At 30.2% G+C, this 26,623-nt stretch overlaps 1 protein-coding gene and 1 pseudogene across 2 annotated transcripts; one reads left to right on the top strand and one right to left on the bottom strand.

Annotated features, from left to right (window-relative positions):
• Positions 1-4,245: 4,245 nt before the first annotated feature.
• Positions 4,246-25,074, top strand: LOC145190030 (vesicle-trafficking protein SEC22a-like). 2 transcript variants are annotated; one of them, XM_090090367.1, is made up of 6 exons: positions 4,246-5,209; positions 5,702-5,865; positions 6,083-6,271; positions 6,917-7,056; positions 13,315-13,374; positions 24,845-25,074. In XM_090090367.1, exons 1-6 carry the CDS (start codon positions 5,034-5,036, stop codon positions 25,043-25,045), a joined length of 930 nt encoding a protein of 309 aa, XP_089946493.1. In that variant the 5' UTR covers positions 4,246-5,033; the 3' UTR covers positions 25,046-25,074. The 2 variants fall into 2 exon arrangements, with proteins under 2 accessions (XP_089946493.1, XP_089946494.1); XM_090090368.1 differs by lacking the exon at positions 24,845-25,074 and adding an exon at positions 19,388-20,521 and having other exon boundaries at positions 4,340-5,209.
• On the bottom strand, positions 15,849-18,843 carry LOC149886916 (uncharacterized; annotated as a pseudogene).
• Positions 25,075-26,623: the final 1,549 nt, after the last annotated feature.

The raw sequence follows: 26,623 nt of genomic DNA, 5'->3' as shown, positions 1-26,623 counted from the left end.
TGGCGTATTGACTTAAATACACAAGCGAGGAACTTTTACTTGGCCAAATTTGCAACAGATAGATTCTGGTCATGAGTTCATGACCTTTAGTCACTTGATAGCAAAGGTGAGTCGTGGCAGAGTGGATTTTTATAGAGACCAAGACATTGTAGAGAGATTCAACCGGACACTTACTGAGAAAATATTTGGACATCAATATGCACAGGATTTTGGTAAATGCAAGATGCTCGCCAGAGAGATGTAATGAATGGGTGCGAGCTTTGACTGAAGTTGTGCATACACTCAACAAAGAGCCAACTCGTCTAACAGGAAAGAAAACTTCAGATGCATTAAGAATCAATGCAGTTGCACAAAGATGTTAAAAATGTGATCCGTCAAAGAAACCAGTCTGCATTTTACTACCTAACTGATGGGCTGTTATACAGATTTATTCGTGAAGGGCTGATAATTGTTCCATCTGACACAGAGTCACCACCTGATAGGATTCTCATCTGGCTTAACAGCAAAGAGGAATTCTTCAATAAAAATGAGGCGTAAATTAAAATTATCTTAACAACAACCTTTTTATTTTCTAAATTGTGATATGGATTATACTTAGGGTACTCGCTGAAATTATAATCTTTTGAGCTTGCCTGCATGTCTTCAGTCTCAACCTGAAACAATAAGCTGTCGGTGTCTGTGTATAGCAAATTAGCCTTGTCACCATATCTAGCCTTAATGTTGTTATACCAGAAGTTGTACATCAAATGTTTGGATAAGTTAAGGACACCGTACCAACATGCATTGGGCTGTTCAGTATGAATTTGCTACAAGGTCTCTGTCAAATATTTTATGAGATAGATGAGCTAAGTTTGCAACAAGGTGGCGCATCTAGCTCAAAACCACGGGCTAGATCAACTCTAATGCATTTGCAGAAATTTCCCATTGTATTCTCAAAAGCTATGCTGTTCATGAGTTTAAACAAATCTTGTTTAAACTTTGCGGTGGCCTTCGTTTGTAGATTAGTATTGAATATATGGCACTATCCAGGTTGCCTGCCTGAACTTGACTACTCAATGAATTTTAAGTTTAAGGCTTCGGTAATTTACAACATACCGCTCCTTTTTGCATAAATTCGGGACCAGCTTCACAAAATCGATGAATTTACCCGTCAGTTTATTCACCTAACTATGTTGATTGTCACTAATCGATGACTAAGGAACATCATCGTTTCCGGCGCCAATATACTATGATCGTCGTGCAAGTGTTCACGATATTCAATATCAGTCTCCACAATATATCCAGCCGCCTGACTATAAAACTATTCTTCTGGTGGTAACTCTGTGTCGTTGAAACGTTCATGACTTCCAACGTACTCATATAGGTACGCACCTTTGCGGCGTAACAATTTTAACTCATTCTCTGTGCAATCATTTTTAGTTAACTTTAAATCATTTGTCTGCAATTTTGGCGCAAGTGTTTCCAGAGAGAAATTCAAGCACTGAATCCTGTCATTTATACGACTGTGCGTTGTATTATCAATTGCTTTTCAATCACATTCACTCATGATTCACTCATTCACTTCTGGATTGCGTAAGACTTCACTGATACCTTCCTGTTCAACTGTCTAGCAGTCAAAAACTGTATGGCTGTCAAAAAGTGCTCCACATTGTCTTCACCACGGTAAAATATTGGTGCATTCAGCACTCCATCATTGGGGACTACTAAATAACAATAGCTGCATGCAAGCTGCTTAAAGATCCAACGTGTAGAGTTTGAAACACTTTTGTTAACTGGTTAATTTAACCCCTCAAAGTTTGCATAAATGGTATAGAGAACACGCATCGGTTTGTGATAACCAGCAAACTTTAAAATATTTTTATCTTCTTTTGGCATGAAGATTGCGTTATGATTTCTCGCTTATACATTTACTGTCCTCCACATAAGATTTACAGTCTTCCATCAAAATCAATCTTTCCATATAAAACTCCAAATATTTCGTTACCTTGACCACAATTAGGCATATCAATCATTTCAGTTATTCTACTCACAGTGTGATCTAACATGCTTTGAAGAGTACACTTTGCAGAAATTTTAGAAAAATGTATATTCTCAGGATAGCATATCAATTTTTCCACGAAAATATCGTGCAAGGTAGGATAAATATGTACATTGTGTACAACAGCTGATTTTCTGATCATTTGATATTGTTTATCGCTGAGATCAGTATTCATTTTCATTGCAAGAGCTTCCTCTACACTCATAATAATGGGAAAGGTTTTATCCAAAGTTTTATCAACTTTTTCTATCTCTAAAACATTAGACATATTGTTTTTTAAAATAGAAGCTTTTTTTTTTTCTCCAGCAGCATTTGCACTTTTTGCAGAAGCTAAAAATAGAGCTTCATGATGTTCAGTGGCTAGTTCTTTTATTTTTTTTCTTTTGCTTTGCTCTCCAAGAACACTCAATTGCTTATGAGGCCTTCCAGAACCAAAATGACTAATTTTATTGTTCATAAGATTTCGTTGAAGCCAAAGATTTTCTTTTTCTGTAAATGATACTTTCGTCCACATTGTTTTAGTTTTTTTCTTCACCTTTAAAATTAATATACCTTAAGCAACCTTTACTTTATTTAAGTTTTCTTTGCGAATTTCTTCAGCATTTCTTATTTCATTAAGTAAATCCTTCCATAATCTCAATTTATCCACTCCTAATTCACGTATATTTGGGATAAGATCTAATCTTTTCATTGTTATTGTTATTAATAACCATCAATATAATAAAACTAATATATCAGAAACATTTTAAATTACATTACATATTTTTTTACTTTACATTGTTTAAAATTTTATTTTTGTAATGGCTTTAATAATTATCACATTGTTACATTCTGTAATAACACTATATTACTAAGTTAACTTTATATTACAGGAAATACTAAAGTTGTTCAGTTAAGCTTTTTCAAACATGTTGTACTTATTAAATAATAAATACTTTCAAAAATGGCGGAAAACAAGGTTTTTAAGTGTTTATTAACATTTGTTTTTCTTTAACATCTTCCGATACCGCAGGAGACCGCAGTATTCCCTTTATAATTTAAAACTAGAAATGTTAATTAACTAGAAAAAATGTATATATTCTTGGAACTCGGTGGAACATTTTTTTAGCTGATATATAAACAAAAAAAATACAATTACTTGCTACCTTTTTTTTAGAATTTAAGAAAAAAAATTTAAACAAAAAAATCAGACTTTTTTTTTTTCTTTTTAGTAAATTTGAAATATATAGAGCCAAAAGATTATCTTCAAAATAAATATACACTTTTATTTAAATTAAAAATACTCTATTTTAGTTAATCTCACATTTAAACTTAATTAAATCTCACATTTTTCAGATTTTTTTGAAAATAATACCATTTTTTTATACTTCTTTTAACTATAAATTACAAAATAAAAGTTTTATGAAGCAATTATTTATACTTTTGAAATAAAAAATTATTGCAATTTAATATTATTTAAAAAAGGGCACTTAATTTATAGAAAAGTTGTGAGGAGTTTATTACCATTTTTTTGTTGTTTTGAGTCACTGTGCGGCCTAATGCAATTAAAATTATGTTCTCATTTTTGTACTTCATTAAATTCAAAAACGAGAACTTAATTTTAACTGCATTTGACCGTTTAAATTCTTTTTATTTAAAACTTTAACTGGTCAGTAAAACAATTTCTCATCCCGTCCACATTCGTTAGAGTATTTCGAAAATTTGTTAAATCTTTTAGTGAAGAGTTGCCCAACTTTTCACTAAAAGATTTAACAAATCGTTTTTTTCTCTTATGATTAAATCGTGGACCAGTGAAAAGTTAAGAGTTGCTTAACTTTTCACTGGCCCACGATTTAATCATAAGAGAAAAAAACTCTTTATGGGTTCAGAGACGTTGTTTTTTTTTAATCAAAAGTTATGTTTGGGAGAAGATAACTATTCTTATGTAAAATTTAATTTTACATCAGAATACATCTCTAGTTTTAATTTTCTATTGGAAAATGTTTTAATACTCAAATTTTTACTTTTAGATGTTAATAAAATACAATTGAAATAAATGCATATAATAGCAAGTGTTACAATCTTTGAATAATTTTAAAAATAGGACATAAAACTAGAAAATCTTCTTACATAAGCGTTTCTAAGTTTGTTGGACCTGAAGAAATTTCTTTTATATAGAATAAAAATAACTTGGGGCAGAACATAATGCGTTCGTAACAAAAATGTTTGCTTTTTTAAAAAAATTAATTGTCGAAGAACAATGCTGTTCAACAATCCAAATTTTTGCGATTTTTAAATAGAAAAATTCTAGATAAATATGTCAAAATTGTATATCTATGGAACATTTAAGCAAACTGAATATTTATAAAAAAAAATAGTTTTAAATGTTCAAACAAAATCATAAATTTTAAGACCTTCAATAGATTGTTAAAAAAGGCGAAGGCTTTCCTAAAGTATCATGCGAGAGCCATTTTTAAACTAAAAGTTTTGATCATATATTCTTTTTATTACGTCAGTTTATACTAGATAAAATAAATTGTTTACTTCATAATACAGTAAATTTACTAAAAGTAAATGAAATAAAAAATTTTTTTTAATTAACTGTGTACTCATAACATAACATTAAAGTTATTAAAAAATCCACAATTTTTAATGGAATTTTAAATATGAGCAAGTTTAAACAGTGCAGCAACAAAGTTGTAAAATTAATCCTTTCAGAAAATTTAACTTACATCCTTTCAAAACATTTCTTACACTATTTTGGCTATTAGTTGTAAATAATGTAATGCATAAACACAAATAAAATTGAATGCTTTAATAAGTAAACTTAGAACTTTTTGGTTTCAATTACTTTAAAATAGAAATAAAAATGGTATATACTTTCAAGGTAATATTAAAAGTTAAATGTATGTATGTATTTTTTTTTCTTTCTTTCTTTTTTTTTTTTTTTTTAATGTTTACTTAGTTTGTAGTTTAAGGATTTTCTTATACTGGAGGTACATTTTTAGCTGCTTAAATGATACGTTTTGCAGTTATATATCGAGTAAAGGATGGTCTTGCTCTTTCTGCTTCAACAGATATTGATGCTGGGCTTGAGCTGAGAGAAAGCAAGCGCTATGCTAAAATTATAACTCGGAAAATAAAGCAGTTTAGAACAAGATGTTGGATGGCTGTTGGGCAGTTCAGGATTTTGTAAGTAAACAACAGGCTATTCTGCTTAGCCTGGTATATCAAACTTCAGTCAAGTTTTAAAAAAGTATCTAAAACAAGCATCAAATTAATTTAGTAAGGTTTTTTAAGCTCTTATTTATTTGAGAATTCTCAATTTGGGAGGTTGTTAGATAACATTAACTCAATTGTTTGTAACATTGTTTATAAGTTAAGAGTCATAAATACTAGTATGTATGTATATATGTATGTATGTATGTATGTATGTATGTATGTATGTATGTATGTATGTATGTATGTATGTATGTATGTATGTATGTATGTATGTATGTATGTATGTATGTATGTATGTATGTATGTATGTATGTATGTATGTATGTATGTGTGTGTGTGTATGTATGTATGTATGTGTGTGTGTGTATGTATGTATGTATGTATGTATGTATGTATGTATGTATGTATGTATGTATGTATGTATGTATAAAGGAAATACAGTTTTTCTTTTTTTTTTTTTAGTTTTACAAGTGAATCAGACTGCTGCTTTCTTTTGATAAGTGAAGCTAATCTACAACCAGTTCTTGCATATAGTTTTCTTGATGAACTGAAGAAAGATTTTTTAAATAAATATACACCTGATGCAGTAAGGAAGGCTATCAGACCCTATTCATTTATCGAATTTGGTTAGCTGTTTTTTGTATCATGTCCTTTAATGGCAATATAGTTTGTTTTATTGTTAAAAAAGAAATTTAAATGACATAAATTTCTTTTTTTAAAATAAGTGTTTTTTAATTAGTGTAAATGATGAAAATTTTTATTATTGATCATGCAAGATATTTCAGCAGCATATTAACTGATAAAAAGTTGTGTTTGATCAATAAGGAAACTTTTTCATTGTAGATGGGTTAATTCAAAAAACAAAACAGCGCTATAATAATACAAGAACACTTTGTACAAAAGTTTCACTGGGTCACATATCTGAGGAGCTTCAAAATAATCCTCCTTTTGAGTTAACAGAACAAGATCTGGGCAGTACTACTATACCATCTGCAAGTTTTTTCAAGACAGTACAAGTAACACCACTGCCAAGTAAGCTATGGATTGATTTTTTGTCCCTTTAAATGTTAATAAAAAATCTATCAGCAGCAATATAGATCAAGCACTGCAGGGTTATTAAGTAAAGATTGGTGACAGATAATGTCCCTGGAATAATAACAATAATGCTGGCAAAATTTAAATGGATTCGAAGAGTAATTGGAGAAGAGGATTAGAAAAAAGCTTATCAATTGGGTTTACCTAAACTATAATACAATCAATTTGTGACTTCATAAAACAGTTCTAATGTAGTTTCAATTTAAGTTTTTATAAAGAGCATATTTCATCAAAAAAAGAAATCCTTTTACTGCTTATGGGGATCAAATATTTAGAGGATTACATTAATTCTGTTACAATAAAAATTTTAATGTAAGTAAAATATGTAGGATTAGGGAAAGTAGGCTAAAATGGAAACTGTTAAAAACACCTCCCTACTTTTTCAATAGTTATCAATCACAAAATTTCTGTTTTAAGTTAATCAAATTAAGTTTAACATAAATATTTATGGTAATGTAAATAAGCTTTTTATTTTGTTTTGGCTTATCCTAAAGAAGTAATTTTTAGCATCTTTTCAACATCTGCTTTTTTAATTATGATATTAATATTTTATTAAGGATGTAATATATATACTTTATGTAGCAACAAAATGTTCAGCAAAACTGGCTCCTCTGTTGCTTATAAGAAAAGTATCATTTATGATGGTGTTATTATGTGCCTTTTTAAACTTCATGAGGCTATTGGTATTCATTGCTCAATACCCTGATGATCAGGAAGATGAGGTTGGTTGAAGTTTTTTTTTTTTTTTTTTTTTTAAACAAAACATTTCCTACAAAGACATGTTTTTCATGCAATTGCATATATCTTGTATAATTAAATGGAAAAATGGAAAAATATATATAGACTTATCTAATTAAGAAATGGTTCCCTGCTTTAAAGTAAAGAGATTTGTTTTAAATATTCCCAATAGAGTATTTATGAAAGATAGTTTTCAAGTTGCAAAAAATAAATCAGCTGTTATTATACAATTTTTTTTTTTTACTTTCAAGATTTTTGGTCAAAATGTTGTTTTTTTCTTACTGCATAAAAATGGAGTACCCAATCAGCTGGTGTTTAAACATATGTCTTTTTGTTTACAAGGCCTAAGATTTGGTCATATTTCATATAGTAATGACCTCTTTTGGGGAATATAACTTGTAATATTTAAAATACTTATTATAAGAGGTCTACATTTTTGCCACATCCTCAGTTCCTTTCTTGGCATTTTATCGTTAAAAAAAACAAAAAACATTTTATCTAAAGCTAGTGAAAGGACTCTTGTTAATAGAAGTATATGTCAATTGTTATTTTGCTCATGTTTCTTTTGTTGTAAAAAAGCTCTTTGTGGTAGTTAATTGTCTCTAAAAGAATCTTGTTGCTAACTTTTACTTTATCTTTTGACTGCTACTTCTTTCATCAGCTGCTGATTGATGTATATCAGCCTTGAAATGCACTCATTAAAAGAAAATAGTACTGCATGAGTATCCAAATAAGGTGTTGAGATTGTTAAATAAATTATGGTGAGGCTTGCAGCTAATATTTGTGGTTCTAGGTTATGGGAGGTCCAAAATTTATAAAATGCGACTTTTTTTTCAGTGGGCTCTTTACATGTTACATAGTTTTACTGTTTTTGGTAAGGATTTAATATTATTGACTTTTCTTATACAACCTACTATATTGTTGTCATATTGCAGCTGCAATTACTTCAGTTCTGTATATCCATGATCAATGAGTTGATGCAATTTATCAACATTGAGGCTGTTTTAGTTATGCAATTAACATTTTTCACTTATTTTTGTAAACCATGAAGTTATTTACTATCATTTCATTTTAAATAATTAACATTAAAATTGCAAACAATTACCTGGAAATTTTGTAATTCTCATAACTTTCACTTTCAGATAAAATGTCAAATTCATATTATCTAGGTGTAAAACACTTTTTTTCTTCTTGATAAAGATAATATTGAAACAAATCAGAAACAGAATGAGGAATAATCTTTTACTCTTTTCTGTGTTTTCTTTTGATAAGCCTAAAGCTTTTATCAAGTCATTCAATTCTGCCTAATTAAAGTTTTTGGTCTTTGTTGATGCATCTACAAAATCAGCATCATTAATTTTTTTCAAGACTGTGAAACTTATTGCTGTCATTTTCTTCTTCTAAAAGAAAGCTGTGAGAAAACAGGTACAGATATTTCATCTAAAAAGGGCACTGAGTGGATTGGTAAAACTAAATTTTAGTAAATGACCTTCTTTGAGTTTTTTAAAATAATATTCAAAAGTCTTTGTGAGACAAAAATAACAGTCAGTTATATTTCTTTTGCTCTCACCATACAGTTTGAATGCCATTATTTCTAGTTCCATTTTGATCACTGAAATAAACTTCCAATACATGACTTTTACACTTTTATCTTAATCATGAGTTTTAGTCTGAAAGTAAGCTGTGTGTGCATTCTTCACAAAATCATTGTTTTTCCTTTAACTTATTGTAAAATTTCCACAAATATAGCAAAAACAATCTAGATGATTCATAAATTATGAGTTGACATCATGCTAATAATTTATTGTGCTGCTTTATTTTTCTTTTTAACATTAAAAATAAAGTTAAGATTGATTAGATAACTACACTGCAGGCCAAAAGTTTCCAGACACTTGATATTTTTATATAAAAAGCTAAAATTTATCCTGTATCATTAAATTAATCAATAATATTAATCTATAATACTTAAACTTATTAATTTTAGGTGTTTTTGTAAGTTTGTTTTTTTAATTGTTTATTTTAACTTGATATATAACGTTACATTACTCTTAAGAGTTTGGTCTTCTTAAAGTTATTTATTTGTGGAAACATGAAGTAAATATTTATAATATAATGATAGCCGACTAAAATGATTAAGAATATTTAGTTTTGTATTTTTCATTTGATATTCATGGCGGTTGCATTAAAAAATCTTCAAAAAAATTTTAAAATTTTATAATTCAACTATTTAATTAAAAATAAGGATAAAAAACCTTCTTTAACGGTTGCAAAACGTTCTGAAATAATTACATTACATAAAGAAAGTTATTCAGTTCGTAAAATTTGCAAAAAATTAAAAGTTGCCAGAAGTAGGGTAAGGTTGCTAATATTGTACCGATGCCTATATTGTACTTTTAACATAACTCGTTATTTTTACAACCCACAAGAAATTTTTTAACTTATTTTTTATCTTTGCTGAATGAAATTAAGGAGTCAACTGTTTTTTTTTATCATCCAACTGCATTAAGGCCAGAGTAAGCTCTTTTTGGTTTGTTATTGGAGATTTCTTATTTTAGGTTTTTATGGCTAAGCATATTTCACTAAAAAAAGCAGAAGATATGATTTGTTCAGTGTATTTATGTTAAAGCATAATTTATCTAAATTCAAAATAAATACCTAGAATTTAAAATATCTTATTTTTAGTTGTCAAATTTTTTAATTAATTGTATGTCAGATTAGTTGCGTAAATTGTACCTCAAGGCATGTCCTAAATTGTACCGACGCAACCATTCTGACCGCTAAAAATGCGTGTAAAGTTTAACAAATTCCTTTTGAGATTCCAATTAGAAAAATATCCATACTTACAATATGAACTTCACCACTTAAACAAAAAATAAAAATTTTAGTATTACTCTTGTATTGACAAGCAGTCCTTAAAAAGATGCACTCTCTAGTTCAGTTTTACCAATATGTCAAGGCTGGTGACATGTTGGCTGTGCAGGTGTTTATCAAAAGCAGATACAATATATCTGAAACTTTTGCCAAAAATAATGTTTTTATGTATTTTATTTTACAATATTTAGTGTGGTTGCTTTTAAAACAGATATAGTATATATTGTTTTACATTATTTAGTATAATTATCTTTAATGCCTACCTTCCTCCTCTATTCTAATCTTAGCTAACCCATTGGTAAACATACAATTTAAATAAAAATTGTGCCATATGTGGTGATACCTGTTTTTGGCAATTTCCAGAAGAAAAAAAAGTTCAAGTTGCATAGAGTTTATTAAATAAAAAACTTCATTTCATTATATTACGGGCAGTTAGGTTTTATGTTATGTTATATCAGAATATTTCTAATTGCTGATTTTATAAAAACCATTCCTTTTAATCAGTTCTTTAAATCCCTTAAATCTAAAATCATAAAATATGTGCAAAGCTGTAAAGTAATTGAAATCAAGAAAGTGGTACAATATTGGATTACAACGGTACAATTAAGGATCTAGTTTCCTTAATTGTACTCTTAGCGCTATTTTTTTAATTTGATTCTTCAAGACTTAACGCTTTTTAAATTTTGAGTTTTTTTTAACGTCTTTACAACAAACAATCCCTAAATTATGAAATTCAATTGAAAATCCCTGTTTCCACTCAGTAGATTGACTACATTTTTTAGTTTTGTCTTAGGGGGTACAATATTGGCAACCTTACCCTACTGTACAAGATACCATCAAACGATGGAAAGAAACAGGCATTTTTGAATACAAAAAAAGATCTTGTAAACCACGGAAGACAACGAAAGCAAAAGATAATATTATAATATTGATGAGTAAAAGAAATCGAAGGCTTATAGTCCTGGAAACAACTTCAGGCTTTAATAGGAACCATTCAAAATCTATTTCATTAACCACTACGAAACGACGTCTTAGACAAGCAGGACTTTCTGGCCGTATAACAGTCAGGAAACCGTTGCTACGGATTGAAAATAAAAAGAAAAGGTTACAATGGGCTACAGACCACCAAAATTGGAGAGAAGAAGACTGGGGAAAAGTACTATGGACCGGCGAGTCCAAACTTGAACTGTTTGGGTTAAGACGTAGAATTTACATCGGAAGAACAACAAAAGAAAAAATGATCCCAGAGTGTTTAGTGCCAACAATCAAGCATGGTGGTGGGTCATGTTTTTCTTCAGCTGGTGTAGGTGACCTAGTTAAAATTGAGGGTATTATGAAAAAAGAACAATATAAAACATTTCTAGAAAACAATGCTATACCTTCTGGCTTAAGAACTATTGGTCGTGGTTTTGTTTTTATGCAGGACAATGATCCTAAACACACCTCAAAATTATGTAAGAACTATTTGGTCTAGGAATTAATTCGTGCGGTTTTTAATTGAAAATTGAAGGTTTATTTCAAAAGCTAAATGAATGAATCCATTAATGAAAATAGTGTCCATCGCTAGTCACTACTTTTGCCCATCTTTCCGGCAATTTACGAATTCCGTGTCGAAAAAATGCTTCATCCTTAGAAGTGATCCAATCAGAGACCCATTTTTCGATATTTTCTGAAGAAGTGAAGCGCTGTCCAATCAAATCGTTATTCATGCAATAGAACAAGTAGTAGTCAGAAGGAGCAACGTCCGGAGAATACGGCGGGTGGGGTAACACTTCCCATCCGACATTTTCCAAATAGTTTTTGACAGGTTTTGCGACATGTGGTCGAGCGTTATCATGCTGAAAAATGAGTTTATCATGTCTGTTACCCCAATCTGGTCGTTTTATGACCAGAGCTTGCTTCAAATGCATTAATTGTCGTCGATAACGTTCTCCATTAATAGTTTCACCAGGTGTCAGAAGCTCATGGTACACCACACCTTTCATATCCCACCATATACACAGCATAACCGTTGCACAGTGAATATTCCGTTTGGGTTGTGATGGACCTGGTTCACCTGGCTTTACCCAGGCCTTTTTTTGTTTAGGATTCTCGTAATAAATCCATTTCTCATCACCAGTAACGATTCGATGCAAAAATCCCTTTCTTTTCTGTCTTTCAAGCAGCAATTCACAAATGGTCTTTCTTCTTTCCACGTCTCTGTCTTTCAATTCATGTGGAACCCAATGAGACATTTTTTGAATCATACCCATGGCTTTGAGGCGTCTGGAAACTGTTGATTGTTCAACTCCTAACGATTTTGCAAGGTCCTCTTGCGTTTGACAAGAATCCTGATCGAGCAATGCTGCCAATTCTGCATGTTCCATTTTTTTCGGCTGTCCTGGTCGCTCTTGGTCTTCCAAACAAAAATCACCACTTTTGACACGTTCGCTCAGCTAGAGCATGGTCACCATAAACTTCAACCAAAATACGATGACTTTCGGTAGCACTTTTCTTCATGTTAAAGTAATAAAGAAGAATCCCCCGCAAAAACACTTTATCAGGAACAAAAATCGACATTATCAGTTAAATTAAAAATAGTGTTGTTTACGCTTAAATCAAATGATTTATAATGAAAATGATGCGCAATAACAGTGATCTTCGCACGCATGCGTGGCTAAACGAAACGCTGAGACAATAAGCTAGTTTCGTAATCAAACCGCACAAATTAATTCCTAGACCAAATATATAAAGGAACAAGAGGATAATAATGTCCTCAAAAACATGACCTGGCCAGCCCAATCACCAGATTTGAACCCAATAGAGTTACTGTGGGAAGAATTGGACAGAAAGGTCAGACAAAAATGCCCAACATCCAAAGAGCACCTGTGGCAGATATTAGAAGAATCTTGGTTATCAATTACACCCGAAATAATAAATTAATAAATAGGATGCCACGGATTGCAAAAAAAGTGATAAAAACTCATGGGTTATTTTTTGACGAAAAGACAGTTTAATAATAATAGTGTTGTTAGTATTTTTTTATCTCATTTTTTGTCTTTTTTTTTTTTCCTTAAATAGTGACTATATGTATCTTTTATAAAATAAATATGATATTTGAATTTTTTTGAAATAATTATGGGAGTTTTAATTAAAAAATTAAACAAATTCCAAGTGTCCGGAAACTTTCGGCCTGCAATTATTTCAGATTAGATCCATTTATATAAAAAAATTAAGGGAAGGTATAGACCATTCCTGACTTTTACATATTCAAATAGCATACTGTAGCGTTGTTTTAAGATATTAATTAGAAATATATGAGGTGAGGATTATTTTTTTTAACCCTTAGTAAATTATGATTGTTTTTCTTATATTTTTATTTTTTACCACAGAAGCACTGGTTAATTATTTGTATTTGCTTCGCTTTATCAGCCATCTTTAACTTTGTGCAGGTAAGTCACCTGTACAGGTATCTAATAAACATCTCCATGTGATTTATTTTGATTACACCTGTCACATTTTCTTCAAATTTCTTGTGACATTTTTTTTTATTATTGTTGATACATGTGGTAAATTTTAGGAGAAGTTGCTGAGTGTACGAACACATAATTTAACATTAAGAATAGCCTGATAAAAATTCAAGAAAAATCTAAAAAAGCAAAATAAAGTCTTAACATACTCTTAAATCTTTTTTTGAAAATTGCCTAGTTTGGCTAAGGAATGTTTCTCATTAAAACCAAAAGTTTCTCATATCAAATAAGTAGGTGTTTTAAACAGCGGTAGTCAAACTGTTGCCTGTGGTCATATGGGGTCCGCCAAGCTTTTATGTGTAGTCTAGGAGACATCCATAGGAAAGTGCTTTTTTAGCAAATCAGGCGCTAAAATGCGATGGTCCTTAAAATATGTTTTAGTTTGCAAAAATGTTTGCATTTTATCGGTTCGCAGTTCACAGAGATCGTAATAGTTAAAAAGTGCCAGGAATTTCTTCCAAATGTAAACGTAAAATGTCTGATGTAAAAAAATTGTTTCAGGACTTTTGGGAAGAATAATATTTTGTTGCAAATAAACATGATTTGGCAACTAAGCGTCTCGGAATCGTTTTCTCGAAATGAACTGGGAAAAGCGTAACGAGACGAGAAATTTCCCGGAAAAAGAAACGAGACAAATGAAACGATTGTCCCGGAATAAAGTAAGGGTCTGCGTATCGTTATTATTTTGAACCGATAATGATATGAAACGATAACGATATCAAACGATATGAGTTTGTCTATGAAACGATAATATCGGTTTAGTTATCGTTTGAAACGATAACCAAACGATAACCTATCGTTTGAAACGATAATATCGGCTTTTTTTTATCGGTTTATCGGAATACATAAAAATAACGAGAATACCGATATTTATCGGTATAATAACGATATTTTTTACAATATTACAATTTTTTTTTTTTTTTTAAATGCCAAATTTTAGTTCAAATATATTATAAATCTTCAAGTCGAGTCAAGATGTCCTTTTGCCTATCTTTACCGGTTTTAAAAGTTAATCCTTCCCAATTCTATATATTATCTAGATGTCTAACTTTACAAAAATTCGTAATGAAAAAGTGAAGAAAAAATGAAGCAACATTGTTCTCCAAATTGACCCCCAGGTTGAAACTCTCCCCACTCCTGATTTTTTTACATTTAATCAAACATAAACATTAGTAAACACAATATATGTTGTCAAAAAAATCTGAACTAAGTGCTAAATATGTATATTTCCAAAATTAAATTGCATAATTTTTGGCTTTTTTTCTTCCAAAGTTTTAATAAAGTCAGCCATTATGGTATTTAAAATAACCCATTAATATTTATTTATTTCATTTACAAAAAAACCATAATATAAAAACATTTGTATCACAAATGATATTTAAGTTAATGCTTGTTTAAATTAAAATTTACCACAGAAGTGTTTAGCTCTCCATAACTTTTTTGTCCTATGTTTCTTTTATAGTTCATCCAAGGTTTTTTTAAATTTGTGATGAACTGATTCACCACATTATTCTGCATAGCTACCTAAGCTAATATTATTGCAATCTACAAAGGTGAGAATGTGACACACTAAAATATGTATTTTCTATGAAACTGTCAAGTCATAGCCAAATACATTTTTTGTATATAGTTAAAGACTAGAAAATGAACTTTTGAAATCTTCAATTTTAACAGAAATATCTGTACCCATTTCCAAACCAAACACAGCTGATTTCACTAATGAAAACTTACGCAAGCAATTCATTATTCGTAAAATATTGATTGCGGCAGTTAAGGTAACATCCCACTCCAAAATATCTAACTGGGGCATAAATAAATTATCATTGTTTCCATCTAAACCTACACCATGATACCCTCTCATTAATATGTAATGTGTTTTCAACCAGCTTTGAAAAGCTGGCCAAACATATTAAAGCAAAGTACAAAGTTTATCCACAACTCTCATCATAATGTGAAGCTCAGGTGGAGGAACAATGTATTCAAGAAAAGTTTCTTGATCTGCTTTTAAGTAAATGAAACGAGGATTTATTACATTTTTGTATTCCTGCATGTAAGTCATATTTATGTAAGGTTTTTTGACAAAATCAATTAATTTAGACCTATAAATGAGAAATATGGGAGAAAAAAACTACTAATTAACTATCAATTAACAAGATATAAGACTTTTTGGATTGTGCGTCTAAATTTATGAATAAAATAAAATCAAGCTTATCAATTAACGTTTTTGTATTAATTGGTATAGAATGAGTAATAAACATCCTGTAAAAAAAATTAAGGTACTCTATAATAGAGTTTCAATTCCTCTATTAAATTATATATCAAACATAGCTGTAGCACTTTTATTTTATTTTTATTTTAAGCATTTTCTTACATATATGTAAAAAAAAATGAGTGCGTCTAAATTTATGAAAACCACTGTGTATGGCACTGTTCTTTTTTTTGATACTAAGAGGTCTGCCATAGTATATATCTTGGCTGTTAGAGTCAGTATTATGTCACATGTGGCGTATATTTCTTCTAACAGCAGTACCATTGAGAATGTCTTCAATATCTGCAGCCACATTACTTTCAAAATCAGGAAACAGTTGCTTTATCTCCTGAGGCATGCAAGTTTTTAATACTTTCTACTTTTCTTCTCTCTTTGTCCTCCTTAATTTGAATCATTTTAGCCATGTCTTTATTCAACTTCACCTTCATTTCTTCATGGTATTGTATGTTTGCTAACCGCTTTTTTCGGGCTGAAGAGATGGATCAAGTTATCAATTTATTTCGTATATCAGTCGGTTTTTTAGAAAGGAAATCAGTTGTCCTATTTTTGAGACAAAGCGTGGAATTACAAGCTTTCTGCTTTGCAACACTAAGCATACCTACAAGTTCTTCAGAGTCAATCTTATGAGGTCGTACCAATAACGTCTGGGACTTCAATTGATCAGTTGAGGTCATGTTGAACTGTCGTTCATACTGACGGTCAATAACACTTATTATAGCATTTAGGCAGCTGGCTAATATGCCTCTCATTTACTCAGTCCTTGGGCAAAAGTCAGTTATTGAATTAAAAACTGGATCGTTAAGATCACCACCAAAAAAGTCTGTTTTTCTGTGAATAAGGGAAAGGGCCATTGTGCTGCTTTCAACAAGTGCATTGCGAACATCTTTGACAACTTGAATGCCAGACAAGTAGTCAAATCCATGACCTGATGCAACATAGAACTTTTTGATCCAAGGACAAGTCAGTAGCTTTCCAATTAAAGCTAGGGCACACATTTCGCAGATACCTTAAATTAAATATAATATAATATGCCATAAAGGTCATTATTAAGGGTATTATTCCTCTGGACAAGCCATGGTTGTCCAAAAAGTTAACAAAAACCTTTGGATCACCTTTTAAAAAAAATTATCAGCAAGTGTGGCCATGCGAAGAACTTGTTTGTAAATTTGAAACAAGTATGCTACTCAAAAAATTTTCTATGTTCAAAATATTATTCAAAATCATAATTTTATTGGCAAAATAATATTAGAGTAAAAATATAAATAGTTTATGTACATTTACCTTTATTTATTTATCTATTTACCTTTACTGTCCTTGTAAAGGAGTTTATTGAGCTGAACAATAATGTTTGCTGCAAACTCATCTCTAACAAAAAGCTTGCCTTTTGAAGTTTACAAGGCTTTGAGTGATTACTTGTAAGCAGCGGTGATTGTGTCTAAGGGGTGAAGGTGACAGTTCAGTTCATTTAATGATTTCTACCAAAAAGTGTTTAACTTTGTTATTGTTGCATGGTTCACTGCCACTTTGTCACTTATTGTGTTAACTATGTTGCCAATGATAGTGCTTCGTACATCAGTATATTGTTTCTGGTAAAAGTCACTATACATCTTAGCAAGATTATCCAAAGACTTTGTAATATGACTCAAATAGTCATAAGCTGTACCTCCAGCAATCAATGTTGATCGATGGCTACAACCATACATAAAGATTTAGTTGTTAAGTTTACGACATCTCAGCAGTCTGGAGTTCTGAAATTGCACCCGCTCACGCATCATCTGCTCAACAGTTGTGCGATGTGGAATGTCACTAAATATATATCCATGTGTTCTCCAGTTTGATGAAGATGTTGTGGCACACAGTGAGTAGGAACTTGACATACCAGCTTGTCATAGATTTCTGCCCTAATATTGGATGAGAAGCCATTCTTATACCTGGTGTTTTATACTTTTTGCTGCATTTGTTCTACCTTCTCCTGTAACATAAGCATGTCATTCTGAAGGACATAAATCTCTACATTCTTTTCAGCAATTTAATGATTTCTTCATTAGACAGCTTTGTTTGGGCAAATTCTAGCTGATTTCTTAAACGAAAATTTGCAACTTTAAGCTTATTCAACTGTAAGCTTAAACGTTGGAGTTTTAATTTTTTTCTCAAACTTCTAATTGCCTTGTCTTTGTGAGCGATAGTCTCATTGAAATGTTTAAATCTTGCCCTTACCTTAACCTTTTACTTTAACACTTTTACATTCTCTATATGCTTTTGCATTTTGATAGCAATTTCGCTAGCCAAAATACTTAACCATCGTTTTAGGACTTTTGTTCTAGGAGACAACTGGTTAGCTCTTAACCTGGATAATGATAGTCTTGAATCAGATAAAGATAAAACACCTATATGTTTAGGAGATGAGTTAACTGACAAAGATGAAATAGTGTAAAACAGTGTAAAATAATGATAAAACTTGAATTTGGGATTGATTTATTGGCTATAATGATATTTTTTTGCTGCACCATGAATCACAAACATATTATTTTTGGGTCCCATGATACCTTAAAATGTTAAATATAATTATTTTAAAAAGGAAAAAAATTTTTTAAGAGAATAATGTTTAGAGTAAAATGGGGTCAAATGAATTAGTTAAGAATTTTAATTAACTTTTTTTTAAGGGAAAAAGGTTTTTTTTTTGTTTTTTTTAAATTGGAGAGAAATTTGAGCTGTATTTAAATATATTCAAGTCAAGTAAAAATAGTTTTTAGTTTTTTAAAAAAATTAATTTAATTGAAAAAAAAAAAGTTTTTTCATTCTACCCTCACATTCGGGGAGAATGAAATACGCAAATCTATGTGTAATTAAAACAACACTTAACTAAAAAAAACAAAAAGCAACCAATAGCAACAATTTAAAAAACAACCAATAGTAACAATTAAAAACAACCAAATAAAAAAAAACTTTACTTTTGTGATGATGTTGAGTCGTAGAGAGGTACTAGAGGTTGAGCTGAATTGTCACTTATGCGGTACTTTTTGGTGCAATAAAACTCAGCGCCTTTTTACAAATCGCTTTGGTATGCATGTTTGACAAAGCCAAACCTTGCATTTCGAATTTTCACACTGATACCATTCCATGTATTGACTTGTTGAAGCTTCGCTTAAAACTTTACGGCACTTTTTACACTTCACTTAGTTTGCAGCTGTATTATTGTTTCAAACGTATTAGCAATTTGCAATTTTGACTGATCAATTTTACTGATGTCGAGTGGAAACAAGCCAGTATTCTGAAATCCACTAACTATTTGGGTGCGTGTAAAACCTTCACCAGAGCTAAAAAGTTTTGCTTGCAGTTGGCTAAAACATTCTTTTAATAAGTTGTTTAACTTTGTCTCTGCATAAAACTGTTGAAGTAATTTACGCCTAACTCTTTTGACATGACAATAAACACCGACATCTAGTGGCTGCAGAATGTGTGACGAATGAGCTGGTAAGCAAATTAACAAGATATTGTTTTTGATACAAATAAGTACGACCCGATAGGTGACATGTCTCACATGTCCATCTACGACTAAAATATGAATGCTTATAATTGGATAACTGTAATTAGATTTGTTTAATTAAGTAATTAATTGATTGAAGTAAAGATTAAATTAACTACCTGGAATTTTTTTAATGGCAGGAGCATACACGCCAGTCATCCGGATGGAGATATGGCGTAAAGGGCATCGTCTGGACCACTTAAGCACCAATTTCTGTTCAGGCGTTTTTTTTATTTAAAAATAATATATGGAGCAAGACGATTACCAGCAGCATTGATGCAATTTCCAACTGTATAATGGATTTTTTCATCGTTGCCAACCAATTTCAATGGTCATTTTGCACCACGCCGGCAAACTATATGTTGCTTTCCTTGATCACCAGAAAATCCAATTTCATCAAAATTCCACAAATGACATGAAGTACTTTCATTGATTCCTGCTTCGTTGAATTCTTTTTGCAGTGTGTTGAAATACTTTGCAACTATTTCTTGTGTGCAAGAAGCGGCTCTGAGTGATGAAATATTGCCTATGGTCCTGATGCTTAACTTATGACTCCACCGGTTTATGAAAAGCTTATACCAATCTCTCCCTGGTGTACCATTAGGAAACAAATGAGATTGACCTTGGGGTTGCAAAAAGTCGGTAGCTATTGTAAGTTCTACCAAAGCCCCAATCGGATAATTTGATTAGGATATCTACCAAAGTTGATTCAAGTTGTTGCGACAATCTCGTGTTTGAACCACTCCCAATTGTTTCACCTATGCCGTGGACACGCCTGTGAAGAGTTGCTACTGATATGCTATTTCTTTTTTCTTTGAGACCAACTTGTTTCGAGTAGGGTTAGGACTATTGTAATTGTAATTGTAAAAATTAAATACAATTACACACCACAATACAATAACATTGTATTGTAATATTACAGAAACAATAATAAAATTTTATTTTGGTATTGTATTGCTGTGATGAAAAACAATTACAATATGTATTGTATTGTTTTTTTTCTAACAATAAGATAAAATTCGAGAACTATTGTATTGTTTTGTTTTAATGAATTACAATTACAATAACTATTGTATTGTTTTGATGAAAACAATTACAATAACTAATGTAGTGTATTACTTTACATTATAGTAGAAAAGCTAACGTATTTTAAAGTATTTATATTCATCTCTGACAAACTTACTATTATTTTTGCTATTTTTTATTTACAGATTTGAAATATATTGCAAATTTTATTTTTTACATATTCTGATCAGAAGAAATTTACGTAAAAATTAGTTTTGTAACTTGGACATGCCGGTCCTGCGTGGTTGTGGTGACAAATTACCTTGAGTGTGCCATATATAGCACATTTATGATGATCATTAAAAAACCAAGTTATCTCTTTTTAACCGATTAAAGTTGTATAAATAGGGTAAAAACCCTAGTTTCGAGGCATATTTTATATTAGAATAGATTTAACACGAATTGATTTAAAATTCATACAAAAAATTCATAGAGATTGATTGGTCACTTGAGATTTAATTGATAAAAGCCGATTTAACAAGTGAGCAATTAGCGTATTTCATTCAACTCCACATGTGTCCGTTTTCGTTTTTATCTCATAACTTTTTTCCCTGAATAGCAAATTTAATTTTGAAAAAAGATTCTTGACCAGCGTAAAAAGTTCTACAAGTGTACTTATTAAGTTCATTAATATGAAATTTAATTTCCGAGAGTTTTATGTCTATTTTTAAAAAAAAGAAAAAAAATATCACGCATTCGAAAACTTAACAAATTATCAAAAAAAAATTTTTTTTTTAAATTAAAATTTGATATCATCTTATTCAGAAAAAAATCTTCTACAACATGATCAAAAAGTATTTGAAAAAAAATTATTCAATAATTAATTAAGAACAAAAGAATAAGCATAGTCATAACTATTTCATTCTAGCCTCTATTTCATTCTACCCTGTTTTACTATACATATTTCTGTTTTATCCAAAAACACAGGAATTGCTTGATAAGATAACAAAAGTGCACATGATTATCATTTAATGATAATTATGACCAATTTTATCATAGCATAAATATTATTTGCATGCTAAACTTTTTTCTTTAAAAAAAAGGACCATATGATGCATTATAATGCACACCATCATTCACTCATAATCATCATAAAAAATTTATCATAATAAATTATCAATAAATTAAAATATAAAATTGAACTATTAAACGATAGCATATTATTATTAAAATAATATAATATTATTTAACAATATTAATCAATAAAATATATTTTATTATGATAGTTATAATAATTATGATAATATAATAATCATGTGCAAAGGAATTATTATGAACAAATCAGAGGTGCATCATATGGATGCTTTTTTTTCAAGCTATTAACGTATTATGATGATATTCGTTCTTGTTTTTGAAGAAATCTGCTGTAATGATGATCTATTTCATTTAATTAGGAAATCGTTGTGAGGGCCGGCCCCTCCATCCTCCCCCCTATCCCCTATAATATTGCGAAAAATGTTAAGCTAAGGTACCTATTCTGCTACAAAAATTCAGGTGTCTGCCACATAATATTTTTCAATGAAATTTTGCATGCACATAAAAAATCAGTTTTTAAACTGCGCCCAATACATTTAAAAAAAGACTCAACAAACCTTCGATATCAATTTTATATCTGAACTATAACGAAGTTTTTCAGAACAGTAAGTTCAATAATAGCAGTAATAACTGCAAAAAAACACACACACACAAAAATGAAGTTTAACTATTCTACTTTTTTAAAAATAAGTATGTTGATATAAAAATCTAAAAAATAACACGACAAAATGCATTCTTACAACACATACGCCAAGCGCGCAATGATAAAATGGTCGCAGATTTAGATTAAAAAATCGATGTCGTAACTATGCATATACCTACAATGTCTAAAATATCTAAATGTTGTGGCGCGCAAGACACAAAAGTTTTGAATGCGGCCCGAGGGCAAAAAAGGTTGAGTACTGCTGGTTTAAAATAAAGTAATACTGAAGCCTAACTTGTACTTAAACTTTACTCTTTCAAGTCTTATAATGAAATGATCCCTTTTCCTCCATTTTTTACTTTCTCACATTTTCTTAGTATGTTATAACAGCTATAACGTTACAATATCGCAATAAAAAGGCAGTAAACACAATTTGAGAAAATAAAAAAAAAATGAATTAGAGTACTTTCCGTTTCTCAAAACTAAATATGGTTATTGGTATTTTTTCATTTTAAATGACAATCTTTCATAATTTACAATAAAAACATACGAGTATAAAATAGTTCCAAAAAGTCTAGTTTATTTGTTGATTGGAACTATGCAAAAACATGATCCTTTCTTCTCTTGTTTGTAACAAGTCGTCCTGCACTTTTTCTTGATTAATACCCAACTCTTAATATTTGATAACATTAAAAATTCCTGCTTTGGAAAATCCGAATTGAGCTGTAAATTGGCCATAAAATTTTTTGGGTATTTTCTTTATGCTTTTATAAGAGAAACATTTGGTATTCTCATTTTGCAGTTTTACGTTTTGCAGTTTAAAAATGGGTTTAAAATTATTCAAATAAAAAAAAAAGTTTTATGTAAATTGCTTAAATATTACACACTAAAAAATATACAAATTTAATGGCTATGATAGACACATTATTTCTGATCCATAAGTTTTTCGTAAAATATTTCTCAAAGTTTTGAATGCCATAATAGAAAAAAAGCAATTACAAAAAACAACCAGTCATAGTAACAACTACCTACAATTCATTTCGGTTGGAACTCTTCTCTAGGTCTTGCTTTAGGGTTCTTATGAAACTTATTCAGACTTTAACTAATTATTGGTCCATCTAAACTCAAATATGTTTGATTGGATTAAAATCTGGTGATTGAGCTGGCATAGAGCAAATTTATTTCACTTGCATCCATTAATGTTGTGTGGGCAGGGGATGTATCTTGTTGAAACTGCTACCATTCATTTCAATCAATCAGCATGTCTGCTAATGGAAACAGGCAGTTGTCTAGCATTTCTATATAGGTGTGTTAGTTGATTCAACTTGTATATGTATTAAACAAAGATGTTACTTGTTAGATTTTACAAAAAGCTACTCGTTAAAATTGAAGCCGTTTCAAACTTCTACAGTCGACCTTGTTTTGACAAAGCAATTATTATACTTTTCAAATTTAAATTTTTTAAAGGGAACTTTTCTTTTCCTGTCTATTACTTTAAAGTTACTTCCATCACTGTAAATTAGTTGCTTCCACCTTTGTCTTGACCAAGCAATTCTCTCCTTTCACCACCTTAATCTTTTGAGTCTCTGGCCTTCGTCATCGGTTTTTTAACAGCTGCATGAACACCGTTGTTTTTTCGAAGGTAAATGTTTAGTAAAATTTTTGACCTTCTCGGAAATCAAGAATCTTCTTGCTATTTCCTTTTATTGATCGTGGGCCCATCTTCATACCTATTATCTGTCGCTTGTTTACGGCTTGTCGAGCAATTTCTATATATTTTAATTTTAAAAACTTAAGTTCTCCAAAAAAAATTGTAAATGTGATTTGATGACTTGTTTCATCATTAGCAATTTTATAAAGCCATTTTCGGAAAATAGTTAATTAGTATTAGTAAATAAAGCAGTCATGAATAACAGTTTGAGAAGTTATAAGAATTTGTTTACTCTGTTGAAGTTTGTTGAAATTGACTTATTGACTTATTGATATTTAGAATTTTATTCCTTTTTTTTTTTTTCTAAATCAATTGTTATCTACACACACAAAAAAAAAGGAATAATATTTATGAGCCATTCCAAGAGTATCAAATGCAGCATTATTACTCTGCTGATGTATACTTTTGATGTTGAATACAAATTTAGTTTTGAACGGTTACATTGTTAATTTTTCTCAATAATAACTCATTAACTTTAATGTTATAAGGGTCAAGAGAATTCGTTAAAATATTATAAAAATAACTTGAAAGAAAGAAAAAGCTACCTACTGCTTTTTCATATTATTTTTGTGCCAAACTAAAAAGTTTTCTCATTCTACTGTCATGCAAAAAAAAAAAAAATCAAATGTGATTCTATGATAATTTGAAAACAGTATTTTAACAGACTATGTTAATTGTGAATCTTTTTTCAAGACATCAATGTTCAAAGTTTGGTTTCTTGTAGTTCTTTGCAAATTTCTTTAATTTCTTTTTCTTCATTTGGTTTCGTTGATGTTCTAAACCTAAATCTGGGAAGTTTATAAGTGTAAGTTTACTAGTCGATCTTAGCCTTTATTGGTAGTCTAGCAGCGCGGTAGATAGCGCCGCGTTTCACTTTCCTGCTTCTCCTTTCCCATGATTTGAGATAAAATATCTTATGAGTTTCATTCGTTTCCATTACCTATTTAAAAGGTCACTAAATCTATAAATGTATAGTCATAAAGCATATATTATTTTATTGTTATAAAAAATATGTTATAGAGTATGTAAAGTATGTTGCTAATTTTATTATTGTAAAGTATTCAATTTTGTCATTAAAGTGACCAATTGTCAAACTTCAGGCAACATAAATGAATGGCTTAACAGAAAATTTTTCTTTTTTAGTGTTACTTGGTAATATATGAAATCCAAAAAAGAAGTTTACTGAATATTCTATGCATTGCAGCAAATTTGATTCTCCTTTATTACCTACGAAGTCTGCGAGATTTTACTCAATTTATGTACCATCTTTTCTCAAATTTGTTAATTTATTACAGCATTTCAAAGAAAACAGGGGCGGCAAAGTTGTCTAATTATAATATTTAATTCGATTTTTAAAAAATCTTCCTGATAAATTATTGTGTTGGATTTAAAGAGTATTCAAGGTACGCGATTTTAGCTAAATTTCGTGCTTTGAGTGACCAGATCCTTTTTTGTTAGTTGCGGATGAACTTAAGTCATGCACCCCCATTTGTAAAAAAGCATTCGAACAAGAGTTTCTTGTAATGGAATAATTAAATAAGATAATTATGTATGTAAGGTTCAACAAGCAATTTAGCAAATTCGGTATTTTAAGCAAATTAAATGGAAATCTTATATATTTTCAGTTTTTAAAGATCTACCTGACACCTTTTTTTACATAGCATTTGCACACATTTTATAAGTGGGCTTCCTTGTCATAACTGAAAAGAGTAGTTTAACGTTTCATAATCAATATAAAGTTCGAGGTATATTTTCCACGGTTAATATTTTCGTCTTAGGCTTTTGATCCATCTTTGAGCGGTTTAAAGTCTCTCACTTATACACCAGTTTAACGGATGATGCAAAAGTTATCGGACAAAACAAAAACCTTAACATTTTAATTCAACATAACACTTATGTGATTTTTTTCTAAAATAAAGCATTTGTTTTTGAATAAAAATTAGTTACTTTTTTTATGAAAAAACCCTATTATCTGCAGTATATCTCTATTTTGCTTTGACACCTTTTATAAGCGACTGTAAAAAATTCAAAGGAATTTCTTTTCGTCTTAATTTGATGCAATCACTCAAGACTTGCTATGTTGAAGCTTAGCGACCTCCCTCGTAAATTTTTTGAGCCAAATATACAAAAAATTCTCCATTGATTGTACTTAAGACACTATTTGTGATCGATGTATCGATGGCTACAGCCTTTGAACAATGATATATTATATATACTAGATGTCTAACTTGCGGGATTTTATTGGACGAAAAGTGAAGCCGCTTTTTTTGTTTACAAATTGAATCCGCCATTTGTAATAAGGGCAAAAACTATATCCGCCATTTGTAATAAGGGCAAAAACTATATCCGACGTGCGAAATAAAAGTTAAAAATGCACGTTTTTGCCCGAATTAGAAATGGCTCCCACGGCTTCACATTTCGGATCGAAGTTAGAAATCTAGTATATATAATATATCATTGCCTTTGAATTACGAAATAATGGCTCATACATACCACGATCTGATACGGCTCTCCACAATAACTTTTTCGGAAATTATCAATATGGATAGCCGTATATGACCGTGGTATATTCTCTTATCCTATAAAGTGAACCATGGACCTATAAAGCTTGGTTTCCAATAGTTGTAGAAATATCGTACAATGATCGTGCAACATTCGTTTGATTTGTTGTACAGTAAATTGTTGTGCAACACAATGTTTCCATTAGATTGAATTAGCGCAAAAATCTTTCAAAAAAAAACAGTGTAAACAAACAAAAAATGGCCGTCATAAAAAAAAATCTCATTCTAAATTATCCACTTTTTCTTAAACTTTTAATTTTAAGACGCCGAAAAAGCGTAAAGAAAAGAAAGCATATGTTTTGGGTCAGAGAACTATCTAAAAATCGCGTTAAACAAGGTGCTTTTAGTTATTTGGTGCAAG

This window comes from Hydra viridissima, unplaced genomic scaffold (assembly GCF_058129835.1).
Source record: "Hydra viridissima isolate aposymbiotic clone 2 unplaced genomic scaffold, HvirCarnegie_v1 scaffold_6, whole genome shotgun sequence".
Classification (NCBI taxonomy): domain Eukaryota; kingdom Metazoa; phylum Cnidaria; class Hydrozoa; order Anthoathecata; family Hydridae; genus Hydra; species Hydra viridissima.
Note: the sequence above shows the minus strand (reverse complement) of the source record. Positions and strands in the feature narration are given on the sequence as shown.

Bases quoted from the DNA above. Each gene is read 5' to 3' on its own strand.
- LOC145190030 (XM_090090367.1), top strand. From the start codon at position 5,034: ATGATACGTTTTGCAGTTATATATCGAGTAAAGGATGGTCTTGCTCTT. The intron at 5,210-5,701 runs GTAAGTAAACAA...TTTTTTTTTTAG, and splicing joins GTTGGGCAGTTCAGGATTTT to TTTTACAAGTGAATCAGACT. The intron at 7,057-13,314 runs GTTGGTTGAAGT...TTTTTACCACAG, and splicing joins CTGATGATCAGGAAGATGAG to AAGCACTGGTTAATTATTTG.